Genomic DNA, 20,578 nt, shown 5'->3' on the forward strand with positions numbered 1-20,578 from the left:
ACTGCTGGCTGTTAATGATGTTCAGGTCACCGAGGTGTGCCACAATCCTGTTGTACAGAGCTTTTTCTAGGACTTTTGAAAATGTTGTTAATAGAGAGATAGGGCGATAGTTTGACACATTTGTAGCATCCCCTTTTGAAAACCAAACTGCTGGCTGTTAATGATGTTCAGGTCACCAAGGTGTGCCACAATCCTGTTGTACAGAGCTTTTTCTAGGACTTTTGAAAATGTTGTTAATAGAGAGATAGGGTGATAGTTTGACACATTTGTAGCATCCCCTACTTTATACAGGAGCCTGACAACAGAGTATTTCATTCTGTCTGGAAACACTCCTTGTTGCATGGATGTGTTGCAGATGTGAGACAAAACTTCGGTCACTTCACTACAGCAAGCCTTCAACAGCTTGCTTGAAATATCGTCGATACCAGCAGAATGTTTATTTTTCAAAGACTGTGTGATTTTTTTGATTGTGGTATGCAAATAGAATAGCTAATTCACAGGATAAAATTAAAACCATATGGTCAGTTGTGAACGAAGTGTCTAGTCAGCAGCACAAGATCAACCATATAAAGTCAGTTTGCAGTAAAAATATTTCTGTTATTGATAAATCGCATATATGTACAGTATTTAACAATCATGTTCTGAGCATTGCTGGTGAATTAAATATAAATTTAGTTCCTACAGGGAATTATTTAACTTTCTTGGCAAATACCTTTCCGAGATTGATGTCTGAAATACTCCTCTGTGATACAGACAAGGGGGAGATTGAGTCAATAATTAAATCACTGAAGATGGATATCTCATGGATATGATGGAGTACCTAGCAGAACATTAAAGTACTATGTTGCACATGTTAGCCATGTACTTAGCCTTATTAGTAATTTTTCCCTTAGTAATGGTCAGTTTTCTGAACAATTAAAGTAGTCAGTAGTAAAGCCTCTTTATAAAAAGGGAGAAAGGGATGATGTAGACAATTTTAGAACTATTTCTACGCCATCAGTGTTTGCTAAAGTTACTGAAAAGACTGTGTTTGTACAGATACTGATCATTTTATATCACACAATTTGCTATCAAATGTCCAATTTGGCTTTAGAAGTTGCTTAATAACAGAAAATGCTATATTTTCTTTTCTCTGCGAGGTACTGATTTGGTTAAACAAAAGGTTTCAAATGCTAGGCATACTTTTTTATTTAACTAAGGTGTTTAATTGTTTTGATCACAAGATATTGCTCCAAAAGTTGAACCATTACGGAATATGGGGCATAGCTGACAATTGGTTCACCTCTTACTTTAGCAACACACAGAAAAAGGTCATTGTTCACAGTGTTGAGAATGGCTGTGATATGGGGTCTGAGTGGGGTACGATCAACTTGAGGGAGGGGGGGGGGGTGCCCCAGGGATCAGGGTTGGGGCCACTCCTTTCCCTTATTCATATAAATGATATGCCCTCTACTATTACGGGTAACTTAAAATATTGCTGTTTGCTGATGACACTAGCTTGGTAGTAAAGGATGTTGTTTACAACATTGGCTCAGTTTCCAATAGTGCAGACATGACCTAAGTTCATGGATTATAGAAAATAAACTAATGATAAATCACAGTAAGACTCAGTTTTCACAGTTTCTAACACACATTTCAACAAAACTTGACATTTTAATTTCACAGAATGGGTGTATTATTAATGAAACTGAACAGTTCATATTTCTAGGTGTTCAGATAGATAGTAACCTTGCAACTGAACTTGGGCTCGTTTACTACCTATTTTTCACGTGGCTCATCTGTAAAGGGGGTTGGTAGTAAACGGTTGCATTTGCGCCCCTATTATTGAGTCTGATATTGGCTGGCTTTTGAAGAGCAGTGAATTGAACTATACACGTTCAGATTGAAACTTATTTATTCAAAAGAAACACTTTAACATTGTGGCCATGCATTTTTAAGTTCACAAATAATAATCGGTGCAATTCGTACACTGTTTGTCTCACACCCACACACTTTCACTTTGTTCCTTCGCATACCCTGGCGTCCATGCTTGCACTCGCGGCACTTTGCCTCTCCCAACTCGCCACCACAACGGCCAACGACAAAAGACCACGATTTTCCCGCTCACATCCACAGTCCTGAGTCGGGTCACATGACACCACAGTAGTCAAAATAATTGCTAAACATGGCCACAATTCGTTTACAGTATTTTATAATATTTAAATACTTAAATCTAAATACATTATATAATTTTACAAATTATCGCCACACTTATATAATTCGTTGCAATTAAAAGAAAACCAAAACACTATCCAACGGAACTACAACGTCCATCAAAACACAAACAAATATTTTCCGGTCTATTTTGCCCAGCATATTATCTCTGCTGCCGTGCTTTAAATTTTAAATTACTTGAAAGAGTTCCATATTATCCCCTGTTACCTTACATACCCCCACTTCATGGAGACATTACCTTAGTAACGGCAACATGAAGTAGCACCAAATGGAGTGAACCCATATTACTTTATATATTAAGCATTTTAATTATAACTATAATGGCACCAAAACACGTAGAACAGTGTTATAGTGGTGAGTTAATCAGTGTATGTACTGTCATTAGGAAACATACATACATAATCCAACAATGTATCAAATCAAATATACAATTAGATAGTATCCTATTGAGTGACTGGGCAGGCAAAATAAATGCCCATGTTAGTCTACATGTAGGTTGCCCACCACTGCACATTAACACTTCCACTTTTTACACAGTTGTTTCTGTAAGTTGCACGAAGTTGTTGTAACCAGATCCTTGTGTTCACAGGTTTATGCATTGGAATACAGTCTTTCCAAACTTGTCAGCCAACAGCACTGTGCTTCCTCTCATTAGCCAAGCCATCCTATCAAAATTTAATCAAATCCCCATAAATCTTGCCTAGACATGCAGACCCACATTTCCCAGGAATCAGGCTATCCAAATCCTCCCTGGAACATCCTGTTTTCACTGATCAGTTCTTATTGAGGTTTGTACAAATGACAAACATGCACACAAATCAAACACAAATGTGGCATAGTTAAATATATTCTATTTCACCCTTCAAATGTTCCCAGATCAGGACCTCTGACACTTCTACCCCCACGCACCAGTATCAACTCCAGGTGCCACAGATACATTAGAAATTTTAATCAAATCTCAACTATTTTTTTACAAACTATTTGCAGATTTCCTCCGTCCTATATTCTCCACATATTTATACAGAAATAGACTATATGTACAGTAGGTTTCAGTTCCCGTATGACTTTCAACAAGGCTTCTATCACACCCACACCAGTTGTGCAAATCCATTGGACAACAGATTCCCTTATTGCAAATATATACAGTATAATGAAGTTTGTTGACCACCAACAATGGCATCGCAACATACACAGTAACACAAATAATACCCCAATTATAAATACACGTATACATAGCCCCCAATATTTATTTTATTTTATTTATTTATTTATTTATTTATTTATTTTTTTTTTTTTTAACTTGACAATAGTGTACATGGGAATCTCACTTCCTTAACCTTTATTCTTTTACCACAAATTTTTTTCAACTCCGTTACATTTCTCAGTCCAAATGGCTTTTTGGACACTGGATATACCAACCTATATGCATTAGGGTGTGGACAACCCGTTATCTCAAAGGGTCCATGGTATAATTCAAATAACTTTTTGATTTCGCCATCAATGTCACTGGATTTTTTCTTGTTCCTCACCAGCACCTTATCTCCCTCCTTGAACTTTGTTGTCTTATACCTTTCTCCATGCCTCCTCTGTCTCTCATGTCCTTTCTTTAACATATGCTGTCTGGCCACCTGCATCTTCTCTTGACTTGTCAAGTCTTGAGATGGAGGAAAATCTATGTGTTCTGCTATTAGATTGTCAGGCTTGATATCTTTCATGAGCTCATAGGGTGAGAATCCTGTTGCACAACTCTTCACTGTGTTCATAAGATCCTCAAACACAGTTATATATTCTGCCCAAGTACTATGCTTTTTACTGCAATATGTCCTACATAGCCTACCCAGCTCCCTCATATACCTCTCAGCAGGGTTTCCCGCAGGGTGATACACTGAAATCCTTATATGCTTCATCCCAGATCTTTGCATAAACTTCCCCCACACACTAGATACAAATTGTGCTCCATTATCAGACAGAACATTCTCTGGTTTTATAACATTCACAAAGTAATCTTTCTCTAGCTTGTTAATTATATTCTGGCTAGTGGCCATTTTCAGTGGATACAGCCTTACAAACTTTGAGAATACATCAACAGCTAAAAGAACGTACTTTACACCCCCTCGACCTGTTGGCAGCCTCCCAAATAAATCAATAGCCAGCAGTTCACCATTTCTTTTAGGAACAATATTCTGCATCTCTCCTTGTACTGCAATAGTATTATACTTCACTTTTTGACATTTGTCACAAGGAGCCAACTGTCTCTTTGCTCTCCTGGCCATGTTGTTAAAACTAACATAGTCCTGCAGTATTTCCAAACATTTTTGAGCCCCATAATGCCCATGGCTAAGGTGGATGTAATTTATTAATTTTTCCACATGCTCATCTGGAAAACATACCTTCCACTCCTCTTTGCCCAAATTTCTTCGTCTAAATAAAATACCTTTATAAATTCTATAATATTTAGCTATTTTTTCATGTTCTTTACTTCCAAAGTTTGTTTTGATAAACTTCAAGGTTTGGTCCCCATTCTGAAGTCTCCTCATGTCCTTACAGATGGATCTGATTTCCTTCTCTCCACCCACTCCTTTCATATACAATATCTGTAGTTCTTTCTCGTCTCCATTCACTTTCATGTTCTTCTCCAATGAAAGGTAATCTTGGTAAGGCATCAGCCACATTGTTGTCTGTGCCCTTAATATATCTTATCTCATAGTTAAACTGCTGCAAAAACATGGCCCATCTCATGAGTCTATTATTTAACAGCTTACATTCTTGCAAATAGCTCAGAGCCTTATGGTTTGTGTAAACAATCACTTTCCTACCTTCCACATATATCCTGAACTTCTGAAATCCAAAAACTATGGCTAAAAGTTCCTTCTCTGAGATACCATACATCAATTCATGTTTGGATAGCATTCTGCTTGCAAAAGCGATTGCCCTGTGCTCGGTCTTCCAATCTACTACCCTCTCCTGAAATAGCACTGCCCCTATCCCATAATCTGAGCTGTCTGCCCCAATACAGAAAGGCAAAGACAAAATCTGGATAGAACAAAATTTTGCTGTTTTTAAAGCTATTCTTGATGGCTTTAAATTCCCGGTCACAGTCAGATGTCCAGCACCAGGTTACACTTTTCTTTAATAGTCTACATAAGTTAGGTGAATTCAGGCTATAATCACTTGTGTACTTCCTATAGAATGAACATAGTCCTATAAATGATTTCAATTGTTTCCTGTTCGTTGGCACCTTGCAGTCAACAATAGCCTTGATTTTCTCTTTATTGGGCAGAATGCCATCAGGAGTTAACTGATGACCGAGAAATAGTAATGTTGCTTGAAAAAATTCACACTTACTTAACTTAAGGGTCATCCCCCCTTTAGATATAGCCTTGAATACATCCTCCAACAGCTGACAGTGCTCTCACCAATTGCTACTCGTAATCAAAATGTCATCTACGTACACGGTCAATTTTCTCATTAGTTCATCACCCAACACATGACTTAAAGCCCTTACAAAAACTGCTACAGATATTGATAAACCAAATGGCACAACTGTAAACATATAAGTCCTGCCCTCAAATAAGAAAGCAGTGTACTTTCTGCTGTCTTCAGCCAATTGCACCTGCCAGAACCCTGAAGTCAAATCAACACTTGACAGAACTTTAACATTATAAAATTTTTGCAACAGCTCATCCATGTTCTCTGGCTGATCATTTTCTTTGACTATTATTTTATTTAGCTTTCTTACATCCAGTACTATTCTTATAGAACCATCCCTCTTTTTCACCACTACTATTGGATTACAATACTCACTCCTCCCCATTTCCAGTATGCCCCACTTCAACATCATCTGTATCCTTGCCCTTACAGCCTCTCTATTAGCTATTGCTATAGGATAAGGTTTGGCCCTTATCACTTCATGTGGCAATACCCTCAAAACATAACTGAAATCTACGACTTTTCCAGGTCTGTCAGAGAACACATGCTTATGCTTACACAATAAACCTGTAAGCTGCACCTTTTGTTCCTCATTTAAATGTCCCATTTCATTTACTTTGTCATGTATCTGCTGTTCAGTGCAGATCTCATCACGTACCTCTTCTATCCTTTGTAAATGAGTAATTGTCTCACCTCCTTTTAATTCCCCTTTAAATTTTATCCTTCGTCTATTTCCACCAGCATCAAATTCTACCACTCTGTCCTTTACAAAAATGCTACAGTCATACTTGTACAAGAAGTCCATACCCAAAATTACATTCAATGCCAAACCCTTCACCACAAAGCAACTAATATCAAAACAATACTCATTACTATTAAATTCCAGTAATACTTCCCTGCTGATGGGCTTGCTACATGTACCAGTTGCTGTCTTAATTTTGACTCCTGTAACTGGTAATTCTATTAATCCTAAACCTTTAATTTGCTGCCAGAAAGATTCAGAGATTGCAGATAAACTTGAGCCAAAGTCTAATAATGCTATATCTGCAACTCCTCCCACACTGATATCAATTATTGGCTGTATCACCTCTATTTCTACTCTGTTCAGCCCTGATTCCTGTAATAAATCTCTTTCTACTTCACTCCTGCCTTCCTCTTGCATAATGCAAATATCTTTAGGTCTTTCTCCAAAACATACATCAGTATCCCCTTCAAACAGATCCTTAATAGCAAACTCAACATTCTCTTCTTCACTTAATTCTTCCAATTTTTTGACAATTTTAAATTTTATTTTACCCCATTCTTCAGGCATCAAAGCTTTATGTAATTTTGCATAGGACACCCAATCACTCAAATCATAATCAGCCTCCTCCTTTCCTAACCATCCACAATTAACATCTTTGAGGCTTGCATCATCAGTTAAGAAAACATAGGTTTCAATTTTATCTTCTGGGCAACCTACAGCAACATTCTCCATATCATTACACATTTCCTTATCCACACTGAAGTCATTATCACTACCACAGTTAACACCTGCACCCACAAGCACAGTAACCTTATCAGTAGGTGATTTACCAGCATTTTCCACATTGTCAAATACACCACTCATATTAGCCTTTACATCACACTGAATAACCCTCGCCTCACCTTTTACACAATTCTCCATACTATTTCCAATAGACATCTCTACCCATTCATCACACCCATTGTTAATGGGAACATTGCCCCTTAATTCCATATCCACTTCTGTTCCCCCTTTTGATGAAACTACCTCTGTCTCTGATCTTTCAATGAATTTTGTTGCACACAAACCAATATTGTCCTCCTCTGCTTGTAATTTCTCTTCCCTTTTAAACATGTCATCAATGTAAAACTCCCACTGTTCATTGCTGATATTAGCCTTGTTCCCTTTTTTCCTCTTATACCTTTTATCTGTATTTCTATAATCGTTAAAACCCCCCCCCATAGATTTTCATTTCCTAAGACAGCATCCATATGACATATCCCAATTTCCCTATTTTCCTTGCTGACTTTATTACTCATCCCATCATGTCCTTGTCCGGCCCTGTTCACATAATTACCAGCCCCCCTGCGGACCTTAAGTGAGGCATCAATTAGTTTTTTGATTGCCTACCCTGTCCATTTGCATCTGGCATTCCTACTCTCATACCTTCTCTATCACTCCTCATCTGATCACAATTGTCTCTTCTCCCTCCAAAATTTCTGTTATACCTTTGTGGCTTGCTTCTCCAATCTCTATCCTGATTATTCTGATCACTTCTATCTTCTCTCCACCTGTTATGGTTATTACTGTATTCATAATTAATACTGTTTCCCCTTTCATGATACCTTCCACTCTCCCTATGTTCCATGTATTTAGGTCTGTAACACAATGCCCTGTCCATATTATCCACAAAATTAAGAAATTCTTCTACTGAATCTGTTGCACTGTGAATCAAATCCCATTGCAAATGCTCTGGTAATCTTCTCTTTAGTGTAGATATTTCTGTTAATACGCCCAGTGGCCTATCCAGATGATTTAATTTATTCAGTTCTCTAACACAGAACTCTCTCATACTTTCCTTTCCACTCTTGTAACTGGATCCATTCAAAAAATCGTTTTGCAATCTTAATTGTTTTGCTTGGCCCCAGTATTTGTTCAAGAACAGGTTTTCGAAGGTTTTAAAATCACAAAATTTATCCTCATTTTGGTTTGCCCATGTTTGAGCTCCCCCTTCCAACTGCCTCTTAACATATTTAATTTTTGCCTGCTCACTCATCCCTGTCACAAAGTTATCCTTACACACAGCTAGAAAGTCAACTGCATGGTATTTATTCTCCCCATTAAAAGGTTTTGACTGAAATCCATGCCCCAGAGGATATCCCAACAATAAATTTCCATTCCCTGCTGCCACAGTATTAACTGTTTCCCTCAAGACATTTATTTCCCCTTCTAATTCCTTCTTATTGTCAGTAATTCCCTTATGGCAATCCAGCACTCATATCTTAATGGATTCAATGTCTGCCTCTGTTTGTCTTTGAAATAATGTGCATTTCTGTTCCTGTATCTGAATCTGCCCCACAAGATTACTTTGCACAGTGTCCACCTTGGCTACTAGGCCTCTTTCAACCTCATCAACTCTCTCAATAATTCCCTCAACAATTTTAACTGTGTTTTCAACTTTATCTGTAATTTGAGTGAATTTGAGATCTAGCTGATCAAATTTTTCACTCACTGTCTTTATTTTATCACTAAGCCTTAATTCCCTATCCCCTATTTTTGAATCCATTTCTCCAACTATTGCAGATTTTATATTCCCTATTTTTGAGTCTATTTCTCCTAATTTACTAGTAAGTTTTACAAAAAATGTGCTGAGGTCACTTCCTGGTATCCAGCCTATTTCTTTTGGCATGCTAGGGCTACTACAGGTACTCCTAACATCCACTGATTCGCCTTCACTTTGAGATTCACGCGTCTCATCGGCCATGGCTAATGAAAGGACACAATTTTGCAATGTAGCTGCTGGCTGTACTTATCTTTTAAATCCTCGTGTGACGCGACGTCTGCAGTGAGCTCCGCAGCACAGCTATGTAATGAATCTTAATCGGCGGCGTGGACACACAGCAAACTCAATCAGGAGCGAGAATACGTTGCGTCGGCCCCTGGCAGCATGTAGTCTTGTTGGTCGGTGGCACGGACGACGGCGTTGATCGTCGGCAGCGCGTGGATACAGCTTCGACTGCTTTACCCGTAGAAACACATGGACATGGCACGGACGACGGTTTCTTCTCGCGGCAGCACGTATCGCGGCACAGACAACTGTTTTACCCGTGGCAACACGTGGATACGGCAAGCACGGCGGTTTTACCCACGGCAACACGTGGTCGACTCATCAGACTGTGTAACTGACTGCTTCACAATCGTGGTGGCCTTATATCGGCATAACCACGGGGCAGAGCGTATCTTGTCCAGCACAAACACTCCGGTACTGCTAATGCACCGATTTAGCTCAGAGCCCCCACACTGACTGTTCAAAAGCCTAACATCAGATGGACATTCGATTCCGAAATACTATGGAATATGGAAGAAAGTCCTATCCCGGACGAGCCCCCAATTGCAACTGAACTCGGGCTCGTTTACTACCTATTTTTCACGTGGCTCATCTGTAAAGGGGGCTGGTAGTAAATGGTTGCATTTGCGCCCCTATTATTGAGTCTGATATTGGCTGGCTTTTGAAGAGCAGTGAATTGAACTATACACGTTCAGATTGAAACTTATTTATTCAAAAGAAACACTTTAACGTTGTGGCCATGCATTTTTAAGTTCACAAATAATAATCGGTGCAATTCGTACACTGTTTGTCTCACACCCACACACTTTCACTTTGTTCCTTCGCATACCCTGGCGTCCATGCTTGCACTCGCGGCACTTTGCCGCTTCCAACTCGCCACCACAACGGCCAACGACAAAAGACCACGATTTTCCCGCTCACATCCACAGTCCTGAGTCGGGTCACATGACACCACAGTAGTCAAAATAATTGCTAAACATGGCCACAATTCGTTTACAGTATTTTATAATATTTAAATACTTAAATCTAAATACATTATATAATTTTACAAATTATCACCACACTTATATAATTCGTTGCAATTAAAAGAAAACCAAAACACTATCCAACGGAACTACAACGTCCATCAAAACACAAACAAATATTTTCCGGTCTATTTTGCCCAGCATATTATCTCTGCTGCCGTGCTTTAATTTTAAATTACTTGAAAGAGTTCCATATTATCCCCTGTTACCTTACATAGGATGTTGTTTACAACATTGGCTCAGTTTTCAATAGTGCAGACATGACCTAAGTTCATGGATTGTAGAAAATAAACTAATGCTAAATCACAGTAAGACTCAGTTTTCACAGTTTCTAACACACATTTCAACAAAACTTGACATTTTAATTTCACAGAATGGGTGTATTATTAATGAAACTGAACAGTTCATATTTCTAGGTGTTCAGATAGATAGTAACCTGTCATGGAAAGCCCATGTGCAGAATCTGGTTCAAAGAAGTAATGCTGCCATTTTTACTATTGGAACGGTATCTGAAGTGAGTGATCATTCAACGCAAAAATTAGTCTACTTTGCTTATTTTTATTCACTTATGTCCTATGGTATTATATTCTGAGGTAACTCTTCCCATCCATTCTAAAAGGATATTTTTGGCTCAGAAAAGGGCAGTTCACGAAATAAACAATATATATATATATATAATAGAGGGAAACATTCCACGTAGGAAATATATATCTAAAAACAAAGATGATGTGACTTACCAAATGAAAGTGCTGGCATGTCGACAGACACACAAACAAACACAAACATACACACAAAATTCAAGCTTTCGCAACAAACTGTTGCCTCATCAGGAAAGAGGGAAGGAGAGGGAAAGACGAAAGAATGTGGGTTTTAAGGGAGAGGGTAAGGAGTCATTCCAATCCCGGGAGCGGAAAGACTTACCTTAGGGTGAAACAAGGACGGGTATACACTCGCACACACACACATATCCATCCACACATATACAGACACAAGCAGACATATTTAAAGACAAAGAGTTTGGGCAGAGATGTCAGTCGAGGCAGAAGTACAGAGGCAAAGATGTTGTTGAATGACAGGTGAGGTATGAGTGGCGGCAACTTGAAATTAGCGGAGATTGAGGCCTGGTGGATAACGGGAAGAGAGGATATATTGAAGAGCAAGTTCCCATCTCCGGAGTTCGGATAGGTTGGTGTTAGTGGGAAGTATCCAGATAACCCGGACGGTGTAACACTGTGCCAAGATGTGCTGGCCGTGCACCAAGGCATGTTTAGCCACAGGGTGATCCTCATTACCAACAAACACTGTCTGCCTGTGTCCATTCATGCGAATGGACAGTTTGTTGCTGGTCATTCCCACATAGAATGCGTCACAGTGTAGGCAGGTCAGTTGGTAGATCACGTGGGTGCTTTCACACGTGGCTCTGCCTTTGATCGTGTACACCTTCCGGGTTACAGGACTGGAGTAGGTGGTGGTGGGAGGGTGCATGGGACAGGTTTTACACCGGGGGCGGTTACAAGGGTAGGAGCCAGAGGGTAGGGAAGGTGGTTTGGGGATTTCATAGGGATGAACTAAGAGGTTACGAAGGTTAGGTGGACGGCGGAAAGACACTCTTGGTGGAGTGGGGAGGATTTCATGAAGGATGGATCTCATTTCTGGGCAGGATTTTAGGAAGTCGTATCCCTGCTGGAGAGCCACATTCAGAATCTGATCCAGTCCCGGAAAGTATCCTGTCACAAGTGGGGCACTTTTGTGGTTCTTCTGTGGGAGGTTCTGGGTTTGAGAGGATGAGGAGGTTGCTCTGGTTATTTGCTTCTGTACCAGGTCGGGAGGGTAGTTGCGGGATGCGAAAGCTGTTGTCAGGTTGTTGGTGTAATGCTTCAGGGATTCCGGACTGGAGCAGATTCGTTTGCCACGAAGACCTAGGCTGTAGGGAAGGGACCGTTTGATGTGGAATGGGTGGCAGCTGTCGTAATGGAGGTACTGTTGCTTGTTGGTGGGTTTGATGTGGACGGACGTGTGAAGCTGGCCATTGGACAGGTGGAGGTCAACATCAAGGAAAGTGGCATGGGATTTGGAGTAGGACCAGGTGAATCTGATGGAACCAAAGGAGTTGAGGTTGGAGAGGAAATTCTGGAGTTCTTCTTCACTGTGAGTCCAGATCATGAAGATGTCATCAATAAATCTGTACCAAACTTTGGGTTGGCAGGCCTGGGTAACCAAGAAGGCTTCCTCTAAGCGACCCATGAATAGGTTGGTGTACGAAGGGGCCATCCTGGTACCCATGGCTAACCTTTCCTCCAAACCTCTCTCCCAATCTGAAACCTCTGTCCTATCCAAAGGCCTCACCTTCAGCCCCACTCCCAGATTCAACCAAACAGCCCTCGTCAAAGACTTACTGTCCTACACTCGTACTCTCTGCTGGAAGTATCACTTTGCCACGAAGAAAAATGATCCTAATCCTACCCCTAATGATCCAACTCCCCAAGACACTATCCAAATTGAACCCTGCCTGGAACAGTTCCGTCCTCCGTCACAGCGGGACCCACCTCCTCTTCCTCAAAATCACCCTCTCCAAACCTTCCAGGAATTTCTGACTTCCAGCCTTGCCTCTCAATCCTTCTTAAAAAACCTTAATCCTACTCCCAACATCACCACTGCTGAAGCCCAGGCTATCCGTGATCCGAAGGCTGACCGGTCCATCATCATTCTTCCGGCGGACAAGGGTTCCACGACCGTGGTACTTGATCGTCGGGAGTATGTGGCTGAGGGACTGCGTCAGCTTTCAGACAACACCACATACAAAGTTTGCCAAGGTAATCCCATTCCTGATGTCCAGGCGGAGCTTCAGGGAATCCTCAGAACCTTAGGCCCCCTACAAAACCTTTCACCTGACTCCATCAACCTCCTGACCCCACCGACACCCCGCACCCCTACCTTCTACCTTCTTCCTAAAATTCACAAACCCAATCATCCTGGCCGTCCCATTGTAGCTGGTTACCAAGCCCCCACAGAACGTATCTCTGCCTATGTAGATCAACACCTTCAACCCATTACGTGCAGTCTCCCATCCTTCATCAAAGACACCAACCACTTTCTCGAACGCCTGGAATCCTTACCCAATCCGTTACCCCCAGAAACCATCCTTGTAACCATTGATGCCACTTCCTTATACACAAATATCCCGCACGTCCAGGGCCTCGCTGCGATGGAGCACTTCCTTTCACGCCGATCACCTGCCACCCTACCTAAAACCTCTTTCCTCATTACCTTAGCCAGCTTCATCCTGACCCACAACTTCTTCACTTTTGAAGGCCAGACATACCAGCAATTAAAGGGAACAGCCATGGGTACCAGGATGGCCCCTTCGTACGCCAACCTATTCATGGGTCACTTAGAGGAAGCCTTCTTGGTTACCCAGGCCTGCCTACCCAAAGTTTGGTACAGATTTATTGATGACATCTTCATGATCTGGACTCACAGTGAAGAAGAACTCCAGAATTTCCTCTCCAACCTCAACTCCTTTGGTTCCATCAGATTCACCTGGTCCTACTCCAAATCCCATGCCACTTTCCTTGATGTTGACCTCCACCTGTCCAATGGCCAGCTTCACACGTCCGTCCACATCAAACCCACCAACAAGCAACAGTACCTCCATTACGACAGCTGCCACCCATTCCACATCAAACGGTCCCTTCCCTACAGCCTAGGTCTTCGTGGCAAACGAATCTGCTCCAGTCCGGAATCCCTGAAGCATTACACCAACAACCTGACAACAGCTTTCGCATCCCGCAACTACCCTCCCGACCTGGTACAGAAGCAAATAACCAGAGCAACCTCCTCATCCTCTCAAACCCAGAACCTCCCACAGAAGAACCACAAAAGTGCCCCACTTGTGACAGGATACTTTCCGGGACTGGATCAGATTCTGAATGTGGCTCTCCAGCAGGGATACGACTTCCTAAAATCCTGCCCAGAAATGAGATCCATCCTTCATGAAATCCTCCCCACTCCACCAAGAGTGTCTTTCCGCCGTCCACCTAACCTTCGTAACCTCTTAGTTCATCCCTATGAAATCCCCAAACCACCTTCCCTACCCTCTGGCTCCTACCCTTGTAACCGCCCCCGGTGTAAAACCTGTCCCATGCACCCTCCCACCACCACCTACTCCAGTCCTGTAACCCGGAAGGTGTACACGATCAAAGGCAGAGCCACGTGTGAAAGCACCCACGTGATCTACCAACTGACCTGCCTACACTGTGACGCATTCTATGTGGGAATGACCAGCAACAAACTGTCCATTCGCATGAATGGACACAGGCAGACAGTGTTTGTTGGTAATGAGGATCACCCTGTGGCTAAACATGCCTTGGTGCACGGCCAGCACATCTTGGCACAGTGTTACACCGTCCGGGTTATCTGGATACTTCCCACTAACACCAACCTATCCGAACTCCGGAGATGGGAACTTGCCCTTCAGCATATCCTTTCTTCTCGCTATCCGCCAGGCCTCAATCTCCGCTAATTTCTAATTTCAATTTGCCGCCGGTCATACCTCACCTGTCTTTCAACTTCATCTTTGCCTCTGTACATCCGCCCCGACTGACATCTCTGCCCAAACTCTTTGCCTTTACAAATGTCTGCTTGTGTCTGTGTATGTGTGGATGGATATGTGTGTGTGTGCGAGTGTATACCTGTCCTTTTTTCCCCCTAAGGTAAGTCTTTCCGCTCCCGGGATTGGAATGACTCCTTACCCTCTCCCTTAAAACCCATATCCTTTTGTCTTTCCTTCTCCTTCCCTCTTTCCTGACGAGGCAACCATTGGTTGCGAAAGATATATATATATAGGGAAACATTCCACGTGGGAAAAATATATCTAAAAACAAAGATGATGTGACTTACCAAACAAAAGCGCTGGCAGGTCGATAGACACACAAACATACACACAAAATTCAAGCTTTCGCAACCAGTGGTTGCTTCTTCAGAAAAGAGGGAAGGAGAGGGAAAGACGAAAGGATGTGGGTTTTAAGGGAGAGGGTAAGGAGTCATTCCAATCCCGGGAGCGGAAAGACTTACCTTAGGGGGAAAAAAGGACAGGTATACACTCGCACACACACACATATCCATCCACACATACAGACACAAGCAGACATATTTAAAGACCAATATGTCTGCTTGTGTATTATGTTGGCAGAATATTTAGATGATGCAAAATATCTACTAAAGAGACTGTCTGCATTATGCTCACCATCCTCTCCTGGAGTTTTGCTGCATAATGTGGAATCCTTACAGAGATGACATTAAAGGTGGGCACTGAGGAAGTTTAAAGAAAGGCATTATTGCAATAAAGGAAGAGAATAGTATACAAGTTGGGCTGACAATAATTAAAACAGTGTTTCTTATTGCCCTGGGATCTTCTCATGAAATTTCAATCACCAACTTTCTCCTTCAAATGTGGAAATATTTTGTTGGCTTTCACATACTTAAGGAGAAATGACTGTTGTGATAAAATAAGAGAGATCTGAGCTCACACAGAGAGATTTAAATGTTCATTTTTCCTACTTATTATTTTGTTTATATTCTAAGTGATGTTTTTAGTTGATATAAAGTTTTCTGACTTTATGTGAAGTACATTTTTGTTGTTACTGCAGTAATGTGAATTCCAGGATGAAAACCACAGGCAGAACATAGGAAAGGAAACCACTCACCTACAGTTCAATGATGTGGGTGCACATCAGAAAATCTCAATGATCTGTTAAGTGTAACTTTGCACTAGCATCACTACCATTGTGGACATGGGCACCATACTAACATTTACTTATTCTTTTAGAATAGCACTTGCAATGTGCTTTCTCTACTGTTTACTGAATGTATTCTGGTCTCTGACTTCTTATACAGTTTTTTATCATCAACGGTTCCCTCTAGTAACGTGGAAGCTATTCCCTGATATATTTCAAAGATTCATTTATTCAGTTCTGTGGAAAACCACCTCATTCCTTATATTATTAGTCTACTTATTTGCTAACATTCTTCTGTTGCACCACATCTCAAATTCTTCAGTTCTCTTCTGTTCCATTTTTCCCTGTGTCCATGATTCACTACCTAACATCTCTATGCCTGGTTCTTTTCATTCTGCTAGTCTGTTTTTTATGTCTCCCTTGTTTCATCTGTCATGAGTTATTTTGCTTACAATGCACCAGAATTGCTTAACTTCATCTGCATCACGACCATCAGTTTTTATTCTCATTTTTGCTACTTATCATTATGTTTGTCTTTCCCCAATTTGTTTCAGCCCATGTTCTTTACTAATTAGACTGCTCATTCCAATCAACAGTTTCTGTAAATATTCTTCAATTCCACAGAGGTTGCAATGTCATTACTGAATATTAACATTGATGTACTTTCACTTCAAGTTTTACCTTTCACAAATTCAATCTAATAATCATCTAACAGATTTTCAGTTTTATTTTTGTCAGCAACTCAGATACATGAGCTGTTAAGCTGATTGTGTGATAATTCTCACACTTGTCACCTCTTGCTTTCTTCAAAATTGTGTGGATAATGTTTCTCCAAAAATATACCACCAACCTCACATATTCTACACTCTAACATGCATAGTGGTTTTGTTGTCACTTGCTCCAGTGATTTTGGGAATTCCAATGGAATTTGAACTATCCCTTCTGCCTTATCTGATCTTAAGTCCTCCAAAGCTCTTTTCAGTTCTGATTCTAATACTGGGTCCCCTAGCTCTTCCCTGTCTATGCCTGTTGCTTCTTCCAACACATCAGCAGACGAGTCTTCCCCCTGTAGAGGCCTTCAATACACCCTTTCCACCCATTTTGAATTTTCATTGCATTCTTAATGTCAGCTTGCTAGCTTTTAATTTCACCAGTGGTTGTTTTGGCTTCCTGTAGATGGAGTTAGTCCTTCCAACAATTATTTCTTGTTCAATTTTTCACATTTTTTTGTTCAACCATTTGGCCTTATGACCACGTACGTCCTATTTATTTCATTCCAAAGTAACTTTTATTTCTGTATTCATGAAAGTCCCTGAAAATTTTTGTACTTTGTTCTTTTGTTGATCAACTGCAGTATTTCTTCCATTACCTTTGGTTTCTTCACAATTACTTTCCCCGTAGCAAGGCTTTCATTTTTACCTTCAGTGACAGCTCTTTTTATAGGTATCCACTCCTCTTCAACTGAAGCACCTAATGAGCTATTCACCATGACAGGATCTACAGCCACAGAGATTTTCAAGTCTACCTCTTCATCATTACTGCATTGTGATCTGAGTTTATATTTGCTCTTGGGTATACCTTGAAATTCAATATCTCATTTTGAAATCTCTGCCTGACTATGACGTAACCTTTCTGAAATCTTCCCATACCTTTTGGCCTTTTCAAAATGTATCTTCTGCTCTTGTAATTTTTAAGACAGTATTTGCTGTTAAAAGCTGAAATATATGGCAGCATTGAGTCTTTGTCCTTTTATTTATACTGCCAAGGCCATATTCTCCCATGATCCTTTTTTCTTCTCCTTCCTCTACAACTGCATTCCAATCTCCCAAGACTACTAGATTTTCATCTGCGTTTACACACTGAATTACCTGTTCAGTATCCATATACAGATTTTCTCTTTCTTCGTTTCCTGCTTGCAGCATCAGTATGTACACCAGAACTATTGTTGTTGGTGTTCATTTGTGTCAATTCTGATAACAACCCTATAACTGAACTGTTGATAGTAACTCACTCCCTGCCTACCTTCCTATTCATGAATCCTATTACATTATCTTTTGCTGTTGCTGATATTATCCTATTCTCACCTGACAAGATTTTCTATCTTCCCTACCATTTTAAAACTTCTCTTCTACTACTACTTAGCTACATATGTGTGATAAACAATATATGTTAACAGGCTGCTATTGGTTATCAAGTTGATGGTAATCTGGAATGGAACTGTGGGGGATCATTAATCAGTGAATATTATGTCCTTACTGCTGCACACTGCACACACATTGGAAAGTAAGTATAGACCTCAGCACAACTAGGATTGTATTCTGCTAACCGTTATTGCTGTTTTAGATATTAGTCAAAGGCACAATGGAACAAAATAAAAGTGTTCGCATGAATATTGTCTATTAGTGTTACTTGTAAATTTAATAAAATTAAACAAAATGTCACCAAATACAGTTACTGATTACTGATCCCATTGACACAAAACATCAAATTAGAAAGGTAATGACTTACCTGTGTATAAATGATGGGTAGCACACAGATTGCACTAAATTGTGAATTAAGTTCAAAATTAGTCACCATCAGCTATATTACTGAGCATTTGTTGCTGAATGTACCTGCATCAACACTACAGTGAAATTCACCTTACAATCACCATCACCATCCACACCCCTGTGTGCCTCTTCCATACATGCACTACACACATGATGTTCATTGAGATCGCGTTTTGAAAAGACATGCACAAAACAATTACAGTAGATCTCAAGGTACTTTGGAGAATTTAACATTTATTTCATTAATGTGGTGTGGAAAGTCCTGGCAGAATGTAAATTTTTTGAGACTGAAGGTAGCAGCTCACCAAACAGTAGAATCCAACAATCCATGATGCCCCACTGCAGCTGTTTACTGTGCTCCTACTAAAATATATTTTGCTCCTGTCAATGAACACCACAAACCAGTTGCTCATGTTAAAGATATGAACCACATCCTTCACTGACACTCAACAATTCCCACTCCATTACCACGTGGGTCCATACTTATCACCGTTCATTCCATCTCCATAGACACAAACATCCCTCATGTCCACAGCCTTGTGCTATCAAACATTACCTCTCCAACAACCTTCCAACTCCACACCCCTATCCTCAGTCTTCCACAGCCCTGACACCTTCTCTTCTACTCACTTCACGTGGTCCTTCTCAGCTCAATGCACCACCTTCCTGGACACTGACTTCCACAATTCTGATGGCTCCATGCATACTTCTGTCCATATTAAGCCCACTAACCAACAACAGTACCTGGATTTTGAAAGCTTTTATCCATTCCACACCAAAAGATCACTTCCCTATATTCCGACCGCCTGTGGACGTCGTATCTTCAGTGGCCAGAATTTCCTTTCCCAGTATGCTGAATATGCTACTAAGGTCTTCTCACTGGCACTGCCCCTCAAACTTAGTTCACAAATAATTTTCCCATGTCATCCCCTCACACACATCTAATCCTTCCACAACTCCAAAGAGACAGCTGTAAAGGAGTGGACCCCTCGTAACCCAGTACCACTGCAGGCTGGAACAACTGAACTTTGCCCTTCATCAGGGTTTTAACTATGACAAGAAACCAGGAACATCCTACTCACTATCATTCCCATGCTCCTAAAGTGGTTGTCTGCATCTCACCCAATGTAAACAGTACCCTAGTCTATCCCTATCTCTAAGCCACATCCACTCTTAACCTCTTGCCTCATGGGCCATATCCTTATGAAGGACCCAAGTGCAACACCTGCAAGATTCACTCACCCAGTACATCCTACTCCTCCCCTATTACAGGTCTGTTTCCCCATCAGAGGGAGGGGGGGGGGGGGGGGCTGCCAGTGAAAGCAGACAGGTTATACACCAGCTCTGCTGCAGTTTCTGCACATTTTGCATGAATATGATCACCAGCCAACAGTCCAATCAAATAAATGGTTTATTGGAAATTCTATTTCTAACAACATTCAAGAATTTGTAAGACATCTTCAAACACTGAAGACAGTGTATGTAACAGCAACATCTTCATAGGCAGGGGAGTTATCTTCCATCAGTAGGATACAATTTTATTTAAGGTACATTAATTTTTGTTAACAGTCATTACATCTGAGCTGCTAAAATGAAACATTTTATTTGCAGCGTTTCATATACAAACTGAGAACCATACTGATGTCAGTTATAGAAAATGTTACTAACTTGTCTTTAAACACATTATTTTTACTTATTTCTTAACAAAAAGGTGCTTTAACAAATTACAGATATCCTGCAGTAATAGTTCGTCTTGGTGAGCATAATCTGAAAAGTGATGATGATGGAGCACTTCCTGTGGATTATCACATTGCAGATTTAGTGCGCCATCCTGAATACAAAGGACCAAGCAAATACAATGATATTGCTCTGTTACGTCTTAGTGAGCGTGTGAATTTCACGTGGCCTATACGACCTGCTTGTCTCTACACACATGATAAATTCTCAGATAGCAGGGCAATTGCTACTGGTTGGGGTAAAACTGAGTATGGTGAGTATAAAAAGTGAAATGCAATAAATTTAAAAAAAATACACCCTATTGCAAAAATGTAAGA

At 40.7% G+C, this 20,578-nt stretch overlaps 1 protein-coding gene across 1 annotated transcript in view; it reads left to right on the top strand.

Annotated features, from left to right (window-relative positions):
* The window catches only part of LOC124775134 (serine protease snake-like), a 284,183-nt gene that overhangs the window by 206,918 nt on the left and 56,687 nt on the right, over nucleotides 1-20,578 (top strand). The window contains exons 7-8 of the mRNA XM_047249974.1: nucleotides 18,152-18,258; nucleotides 20,255-20,514. Of these exons, the coding sequence (XP_047105930.1) occupies nucleotides 18,152-18,258; nucleotides 20,255-20,514 (367 nt within the window). The remainder of the gene's footprint in view (nucleotides 1-18,151; nucleotides 18,259-20,254; nucleotides 20,515-20,578) is intronic.

The sequence above is a fragment of the Schistocerca piceifrons genome, chromosome 2 (genome assembly GCF_021461385.2).
Source record: "Schistocerca piceifrons isolate TAMUIC-IGC-003096 chromosome 2, iqSchPice1.1, whole genome shotgun sequence".
In the NCBI taxonomy this organism is placed as follows: Eukaryota; Metazoa; Arthropoda; class Insecta; order Orthoptera; family Acrididae; genus Schistocerca; species Schistocerca piceifrons.